The 9,763-nt window shown below is 41.0% G+C and overlaps 1 protein-coding gene across 1 annotated transcript; it reads left to right on the top strand.

Moving 5' to 3' along the window:
• On the top strand, positions 1,197-4,722 carry LOC105178326 (protein FLX-like 2). Its single transcript, XM_020699131.1, has 5 exons — positions 1,197-1,408; positions 2,306-2,936; positions 3,279-3,424; positions 3,506-3,594; positions 4,042-4,722. The coding sequence occupies exons 2-5, from the start codon at positions 2,377-2,379 to the stop codon at positions 4,720-4,722; spliced, it is 1,476 nt and encodes a 491-aa protein (XP_020554790.1). The 5' UTR covers positions 1,197-1,408; positions 2,306-2,376.

Below are 9,763 nucleotides of genomic sequence, written 5' to 3'. Positions count from 1 at the left end.
TGAAGGTAACTGTTCTGCATTTATTGAGATCGAACTTTGTGATCGCACACTTTTCTCTCGATCAACCTAACTTCAGCGTCGGAGGGTCATTGTCGGAGACGTGCCCAACGAGCTCATTGTTTTTGTCTTATTCTCAGGGAACCCAAAATCTAATCTTGGAGGAGTTAGCTATCTGAGGCGAGTTCGAAACTCGGGATCGCTGAATTCGAGCCGGATCAATATGTGTATAACTTAATTTTTTTATTATTTTATTTAATTATATGAAATAAAATAAACATAATTAAATAACTTATCATAATTGCGACATTCTTAAACAATTTTAGTAATTTCAAATTGCATGAATAAAATATTTTCTATAGAAAAATTTAAAAAGATAATCATTTTGTAAAAAAATGAATATATTTAAATTTTTTGGTCAACATCAAAGGTGGTTACTGTATCCCACTCAAGCTTAATAAATAGTACTAGTTGTATGTGACACATTCGATATATGTGCAAAAAATATATATATAAATAATTAAATATCACATACTAAAATTTTTTGTTGTAGGAAAAATGAGAATATGAATATGATTATGATAAAAATAAATAAATAATTTTAAAAGAGAATATTTAGAGTAGAGAAAAAATATTAACTAAAAATACATACTACTTTTTTAAAAATAATTTTTTAGTACTTGTAAACAATGGAAAAAATGTGGAAGTTAGTAGCTGGAAAAAAAAAAAAGAAAAAAGACAACCAAAAAAGGGTGGATACTAAAAGGGTGCTCTCCCTTAATATTTAACTAATGTATGTGTGGCACATCAAAATTTGTGTGCAATTAATTTAAAATATTAAGATATAATTATTATATTTTTAAGTTATATATTTTTAGTTAAATAAATAAAAAACATTGGAAAGATAGAAGTTGTGAGCAAGTACTTCGAGACAAGTAAAAAAAAAAATATGAAAGTTGAGTAAGAGAGAAAATGGAGGTTGATGAAAAAAATTCTAAAATTATTATAAAAATTAAAAAAATGACAGACCAAAAAAGGAAGAGACACTAAGTAGGTGCTCTCCGGGATTTGATCCATGAGCCCGGTCCAACTGTGTGTGGGTTGGGCCGAGGTAATTGGGTTTACATCTAATTGGGCCGAAAGTCCAAAATAGGTCTCCAGATTCTTTTGTTACTTTGATGGAGTAATTTCAGAAAAATGTTTCTCCAGTTGTCTCGCTATCATTCAAAACCCTGACCCCGAACACCACCTGAAACCACCCCAATCTCTGCCACCGCAATTAACCACCCTGACTGTCGCTGCCGATGTCGGGCGAGGGTGATGTGTTTTCGATTTTCTGAGGTCATCAAACGTTTCAATAGTTAAGGAAGTGTCTGAAATTGCATTTTTCGGTGCTGAAGAAGCTGCACAGGTTAGTTTCATCCGATGTTACAGTGTCCCATCTACGCGAGGCATAGAAGAATTTCTTTTAAATGTGGTCTGCTGTAAATTTTTGTCTTGCAACTTTATGCACGTAAAGATAGTTTATGGAAGGATGTTAGTTTAGGAGTTCTAGTTAATCGATCAGAGAACCTTGAAGATTGTGTGAAGGGCAGCATCGGCAGATCGATCAGCCTATAGATACATAATTTTGTTAAGATAGTACCTTAATTGGCTTGCTTGTGCGACTTTGTTAATCTGAAAAATTTGGGGAGTACTCTAACTTGGTTGGGTGCTTTTCTTACGTACCTTTTTTTTTTCCTTTTCTTTTTTCTATTTTTATTTTAGCTTGCTTGGTTATGCACCAGAAATGCATATCTAAATTGTTGGATGAATATATGGATTATGATGATCATGCAGGAGTCTGCTTAACTGTAATACTAATACCTAGAGTAGTCGAGTCATTTCTTGCTTGATGTGGATTGTGGAATTCTACTGAAGAATAGGTGCTATGTGGGTAACAAAAATAGAAAGATGTTTATGGCAATCCTTTAAATTCAATGTAATAGTTATGGATTGGTACACATATATGCAACTGGACTATGAAGTAGGTCTTCTTTAGGACATCTTATGAAACAGTGTTACCTGCTTTAATTAATGGAACTGAACAATGAATACAGTTGACAGTTGATACATATGATAACTGCTCGCTTTTTATTGGAGTTGGTGCATTCTTAAGGAGCTTGACCTATACACTATTGTTTATGCTGTGGTGGATTGCATCACAACATATTGCGTTGTCATTTTCTGTTAAGTTTTTCTGTGTTTGAGATCTTGATTCTGTGTAATTGCAACATCGGTTTTGTGGAATTAACTTCTTGTGATGCAGAGTTTTCAATGCCCTATATGCATTGTAAGTAATAATTGCCCCCATTAGAAGTCACATATTGGCAGCTGATTATGGCAAGCAAAGGTCGAGTCCCTCCTCCCCACCTTCGTCGTCCTCTTCCGGTCCCTGGCGTAGTGCATCCTGATCCATATGCATCTGCAGTTCGTCCGCCTCTTGGTGGTTTCCCGCCATTTGAGATGTTGCCTCCTCATGAGGTGATGGAACAAAAGCTTTCTGCACAACACATTGAGATAGAAAAACTCGCAACAGAAAATCGGAGGCTTGCTGCTACTCATGGAACTCTAAGACAAGATCTTGCTACCGCTAAGCATGACCTGCAGTTAGTACATACTCACATTGCAGATGTGAAGTCTGAAAAGGAGCAGCAGATGAGTGGTCTTATAGATAAAATGTCAACGTTGGAGTCTGAACTTGAAGCTGCAAAATCCAGCAAAACAGAATTGCAACAAGCGAGAGCTGAAGCACAGAGCTTGGTTTCTACAAGGCAGGAACTAATTTCGAAGGTGCAGCAGTTGACCCGTGACCTTCAGTTGGCTCAATCTGAGGCTCAGCAAATCCCTTCTCTAATGGCAGAACTTGAAAGCTTGAGACAGGAGTATCAGCATTGCAGGTGTTGTTTCTTTTATTACATTGAAACAAGGTTCCGGGAGAGGAATTATACATATCTAATGCTAGAAAATATAGCTTAAACGCAAAGCTCTGAGGATATATTGAATTTTTAGGTTTTTGAGTTGTATGACATATCCATCTTCTAGATATGATGTTTATGGTGATTGCCCGTTTCTACAAGTCCCTGCGGAACATTATAAACTAATCTACATATCTTCAGAATCCTGAATGCTGAATTATTTATATCACAGCTTGCAATTTTTTCGTTTTTTGAATTTTATTTTTCTTAAATTTTAATTTCATATTAGAGTTATAACGGTCTGATGGTTTGCGATCTGCACAGGGCTACGTATGACTACGAGAAGAAGTTATACAATGACCACCTTGAATCTCTTCAGGTGATGGAGAAGAACTATGCGGCAATGTCGAGAGAGGTGGACAAGCTCAGAGCAGAGTTGGCTAATTCTGCGAACTTCGACCTGCGGACAGGTATAGGTGATATTCAGACCCATTTTATTTCATTTTCGGTGTATAAACTTTTAGATCGCTCATGTCACAATGCAAATGCAGGAGGGTCCTATGGCAGTTCTGCTGGATATAATAGAAGTGTTCCTGGGGGAAACTATGCTTCTGTGCAAAATGCCTATGGTGTGGGACAGGTATATATTAGTTTTATCCGATTAATTTATTATTTCTCATGTGAGTATCTAACTGAATATAAAAAAGAATATCCCAGATCTCACAGTTTGCAAATTAGCATGGAGTTTCACGATCTGGTTGCTGACCAGTGTGCGCGTACTGCAGCTTATATATTGAAACAAAAGCTGAAGAGAAGGGATATTGAAACAAAAGTGTATCCGATTAATTGATCATTTCTCATGTTGCATGTATATAAAAGAATATGCTCCCTAATGTGTGTGCTTGAGCTATTCTAGATTAGATGATCTCCTTGTACTTAAAACAGTTTTTGGTTACCAAAGGACACTGAGAAGCTACATGCATGTCTTAGAACTATGAAGTTCTCTGGTTCATTTAACTCAAAGATTTCCGCTATATTGTATTTTTGTATTGATAGTGGTAATTGACTTTATGTCCCTTTGCAACAGGGCCAGGGCCCCGCCCCCTTCCGGGTTAGTGGGGGGGGACCTGCTAGTGCAGCTGGTCCCGGGGGCAATTCTCCTCATGTTGGAGCGCATTCCACTCCTTATGGTTCAGGAACTCCGCGTGATGCATCCAGTGGCCCTGGTTATGGTGCATCTAGGGGAACTGGTTATGATCCCCATAGACGGGATGTTGGAACTGGGTATGATGCCCAAAAGGGACATGCTGGAGCAGGTTACGATACTCAGAGAGTGCAAACTGGAACTGGTTTTGATGCCCAAAGGGGATCAGTCGGACCTGGCTATGATGCCCACAGGGGACCTATGTCATCTGTCCATAATACCCAAAGGGGACCCGCATATGAAGCTATGACTGTGAGAGGACCTAGGTCTGACACCCAGAAGGGACCTGGATATGAGATTCAGAGGACACCTGGGTATGATGCTCGTAAAGGGTCCATTTATGACGGACAAAGTGCTCCAGCTTATGATATGCAACGGGCATCAGGAGATGAAGCTCATAGGGGATCTAATTATGATACGCAGAAAGGTGCTAGCTATGATGCCTCATCTAGAGGAATTGTAGGGCCTCAAGGACAGGTTTCTGTGAACAATGTACCTTATTCGTCTAGAGCTGGAACAGGATATGAGCCAGTACCACGAGGTGGGAACCCTGTACGTAGATGAGTTGGAGACCCGTCCCAGTTGAGTGTCTTGGCGAACTTCTTAAAGGCTACATCCGTGCATTTTATCCATCCTTCTGGTTCTCATTTTCCGAAAGGTGATGAGTACCTCATAGTTCATCAAGATTTCAGCCCATTTCACATCCGTCTCTTCATGGGGGCCTCTATAGAGATGTTCTGGTATTATGTTTAAGATTAATCAAGTGGAAATCCATGCTGAGAATGCAAGCACATTGTAAAGCAAGTAAACACCACTGGGGGGATATGGTACTTTCTAGTGGTGTGAGAAAAATATTAAGACCGCCCGATACTGTTCGAATCTAATCGAATCAGACTATTTTTCATGATTTATTTTTTCGAACTGCAATTTTAAATTTAGAATAAAATTGTACCGTACTATTGGTTTGGACTTAATTTAAAACTTGAAAAAATCGAATCGCATCACTAAATATTACTAAATTTATAAAATTATATATAATAATTTGATAAAATAATTATTCTTTTAAAAAAAAATTATATTCGAATTATATAATTCCAAAATTCATTGTCAAAGATCGAATTATTCAGTTCATTTAATGATTGTCTAAATATAGGTTTTTCTGGTTTGCTACATATTAATACTTGGTGGTATTATACATGGTATTCCAATAACAACAGCAACCCTTTGTGGTGCAAACTTGATCGGGTCCTTTACAACAACGAATAGCTTGAGGTCGGTTTACACTGCAGCGCCCACTTCAACCCACGGGGATGCCTATCCGACCACTCCCCGGGTATTGTCACTATCTTTGATCATTCTCCTACTAAGTCAAAACCATTCCGTTTTTTCAATATGTGGGCAGAACATCCGGACTTCTTAACTACTGTGGAGCAACGATGAAACTTGAATGTGGAGGGAACGCCACAATTCAATCTTTGCAAGAGACTGAAAGCACTCAAAGGTGCACTGAAAGCTTTCAACGAACAACACTATAGTCACATTTCCACCAGGGCCAAAGAGGCTGACCTTGCAATGCAAGATGCTTAGAACCAGCTTGAAAGGAATCCGGAAAATGTAACGCTTCGGGAATCTTTGGGAGATCTTAGGAGGAAGGCCGTTTTCCTTGCCGAGGCTGAACGACACTTCTTCTACCAGAAAGCAAAGATCTATTACCTCAAAGAGGGGGACAAAAACACCAAAATTTTCCATGATATGGTGAAAAGGAATGCTGCTAGAAACTCCATCACGGCAGTCACTAGAGCTGACGGGACCATTATTACTGCAGCCGATGAGATTGCCCAAGAGTTCATTGATTACTACACATCACTCTTGGGCACCGAGTCTTACACTATCCTAGTCGATGACGGAGTGTTCGATTGCGGGCCCCAAACTCTCCTTCGAGATTACTGATGAACTTTGTAGGGAAGTCACAACACTGGAGGTCAAGAACGCAATCTTCAATATCAACGACAATAAGGCACCCGGCCCCGATGGATGTTTCTCATGCTTCTTCAAGAAAGCATGGAATGTGGTGGGTGATCATGTACGCAGCGCCGTATTGGATTTCTTTAGGAGTGGACGGATGCTACGGCAACTTAACCACACCGTCATTGCTCTCGTGCCCAAATCAGAGCATTCCTCTTCTGTTGATGACTACCGACCGATTTCGTGCTACAATGTCATCTACAAAGCTATCACGAAAATTCTCTTGAACCGGCTTGCACCCGAATTGGAGCACCTAATTGACCGTTGCCAATCTGCGTTTATTGGAGGTCGCAACATCACTGACAATATTTTCTTGGCGCAAGAAATGCCCAAAACTTCTATCCTCCGAATCCAATGCATACAACAAGTCACAGGGTTTCGCCTCAAACACTCTTTAAAGGGAATAAGAAAGGTGTGCTCTTTGATGTCTGCTATCGACGGAGGAAAGGGGTTTTGGGGTTAGAAGAATCCAAGATGTGGTCCATGCATTTCAATTCAAGCTGTGGAAGTTGAGCGGCGATGGGAATTATGAAAGCCACATGGAACTCTCTGAGACAAACGAGAGCAGTACAGCAGCTCATTAAGGAAATCTGGTGTCCGTTTATTAGCCCAACTATGTCTATCTTCCTGTGGAGACTTATCAACAACAAACTCCCAGTTGATGAGAAACTCCAGAAAAAAGGTATTCAGTTGGCCTCTAAGTGCTCATGTTGTAATCACATCGAAGTCTCCAACACGTGTTCATTAAAGGCCCTGGAATCAGGCATGTGTGGGAGCATTTTGCTAGGAAATTCACCACATCAGAATGATTGTTCCCATGCTCATCTTGTGGTTTAGTTGGCTTGAAAGGAATGATGTGAAGCACCGTAACAAAAACTTCAACTGGGAACGTATCAAATGGAAGGTCCACCAATACATTGTCACCACTTTCAAAAGCAAAACATCAAAATGCATCAATTGGAAAGGGGACCGATACGTGGCAAAATCCATGGGCTTCGATCTGGGATCGAGTTACAAGGCCAAAATGAAGATCGTTAAGTGGACCAAACCGAAACCGGAGCTTGGGTGGATAAAAATCAACACGGATGGGGCCTCTAAAGGAAACCCAGGGCGTGCTGGAGCAGGAGGAATGGCAAGAGATGAGGAGGGAGCAGTCATATTTTCATTTTATGAAATTCTTGGAGACACTAATAATACGTTTGCGGAGGTATTCGCCCTGTTTAAAGCCCTCCAGCTCTGTCGGACTAAAAACATTCCACGGATCTGGATTGAGGTTGATGCGAACTGCATCCTCCATCTCGTGCAGCAATCTGAGAAAGCTCACTGGCTCCTAAAGCACATGCTCACTCATATTCGCTTGATGCTGAAAGAAGTGGAGTACAAGATCACACATATTTACCTAGAGGGGAACAAAGCAACAGACTATCTTGCGAACCTTGCATCCTCTACAAATAGCTCTAAACTCTTGAGAGGAGAGGAGCTTCAAGGACAACTTGTGGGGATCATCGAATGTGACCGACAAGGAATTCCCTACATCCGAACCAAATGAAGGAATTCTCAGGGAATACTCTGCTCTCGAATTTCTCTGTTTTCTTACTGCTGCAAACTTGACTTTCTTGCTTGTTTTTTCCCCTTCGCTGCTGCTGTTTTCCCCTCTTACAGTACTCTGCTGCTACTGCCGTTATTTACTGCTGCAAGGCTCCATTTTGCTGCTGTTGTTCGCTGCTCTTTTGCTTTTTTATTGTTGCTGCAGATCGCTGTTTCCTTGCTCTGCTGCTGTTTTCTTGTTGCTGCACATCGCTGGAAGTCCTTTCCTGCTTCTTTGCTGCCGCTGCTGCATGTCGTTTCACTGCTGCTGTTGTTCTTGTTCCTTCCAGTCTGCTGCTTTTTTCACTGCTGCGGTTGCTGCTGTTCCTATCGTTCTGCTGCTCCAAACCTGTTTCTGCTGCTGCTGAAATGGAGGAAAACTCAAACTAAAAAATGGTTACAAGCTACACGGATGATCAGTCCAAACGAACAGCCTTTGGATGGTTCAAACAGGGAGCTTTCCTCACACTTGGCCCTCTTTTTCAGCTTTCTTGATCAAAAAACAGCAAAAAGAGTGACAATTTTTGGCTCAAAACTGCTGCTGCAGCTGCTGTTTTTGCTTTGTTGGAACAATTTAAGGCGCTGCTGCAGCAACCACCTCCAAACGGCTTCAAAGTGATGAGATTTTTTCTCAGCTCAGGGAGTTTTCTAAACCTCTCTTTTCATTTTGTCAAGCGCTCAATTAACTCTGGTTTCTGCTGCAGATTCATGGACATAATGGCACCACCTGTTTCTGATTTTGCTGCAGCATCTTCCTTGTTTCACCAGGAGAGGTAGTGGAACATGGAGGATTCACCAACTTTTTTTCATAACCTCAAGCTGACCACAGACGGGAGTCCACATCCGAAGGTTATGGTTAATCTTGTACAGGTTTACGATCTCGTAACCTGTCATCCTACAAACCGGGGAATTATGAATACTACAAATGGTCTTTCGCGCTCTATGCATCCACTGCTTCGTTCAGCTTTCACAGCCTCACTCTCTTCTATCATAAACCAGATACGTGCGTTACACTTGCACACTTCCTTTTCTCATAACATCACTTCTCAAATCACTTGCACAGACACCCTGTTACTTATCTTCAAAACATCTCGGATCACACTTGTCACCTCCACAACCCACCTTGATATCTTGACAGCTTCTCAGTGCATTGAAGGAACTTCTAAGGTCATGGCCTCATTGTTTTTGTGTTGGTTTCAATTAATTGAAGTCTTTCAACCTGTGTTCAAATTCTTCAATGGTAGTCCAATGTCTGCTTTGCTTTCTTTTTTTGAGCTGTTTTATTTTCTTTTCTTTTCTTTCCTGTATTTTGCTGATGGGGAGCCTATATCGTGTCTCAACATATTCAGTATCAAAGCATGTATTGAACAATGACAGCACAGACTGCCAATAGACAGCAGAAAAAACATTTGCAAATGGAGCATGCATGCAGGGTGATCGCCAAATTTAAAGTTGGTGCTGTCATGGCTGAACCTGTTCCTCTTTAATTGGGACAGAGAACAATAGCACTACAAATTCGGAATGTTGGGCAGGTGGTGAGTACAAGCACAGTTGATCCAATATAATTTACTCTACGCATGCACGTCGGGCACGGCAAGCATCGCAGCAAGATTGGCAAACAAGGACCCTCACACGACACACACACAAAGATGTTGCGCGGGGCACGACCTTCCGGAGGTGATATCTCCACGCTCGGACCACCATTTTGCCAATACGACCACTCGTTTTGGGGTGTCTCGTCGAGATCTTCGCATTGGAAACGGAGCCACGCGGCCACTCCGAGGCTCCAACCGCGGATTGGCGCGGTTGGGGGGGCGAAACTTCAAAAGGCCATAACTTTGCGTAGAGACGTCGGATTGGGGCGATTTTTTTTTTGATTTTGGGTATCTCGACGAGATCTAGCGATTGGAAACTGCCTACAGCGGTTTGGGGGCCGAAATTCTCGAAAAAACGCCTGTTTCTCATGTTAATTTGATTTCAAGGCAAACGGCAA

Source organism: Sesamum indicum, linkage group LG15 (assembly GCF_000512975.1).
Source record: "Sesamum indicum cultivar Zhongzhi No. 13 linkage group LG15, S_indicum_v1.0, whole genome shotgun sequence".
NCBI lineage: Eukaryota > Viridiplantae > Streptophyta > Magnoliopsida > Lamiales > Pedaliaceae > Sesamum > Sesamum indicum.
Note: the sequence above shows the minus strand (reverse complement) of the source record. Positions and strands in the feature narration are given on the sequence as shown.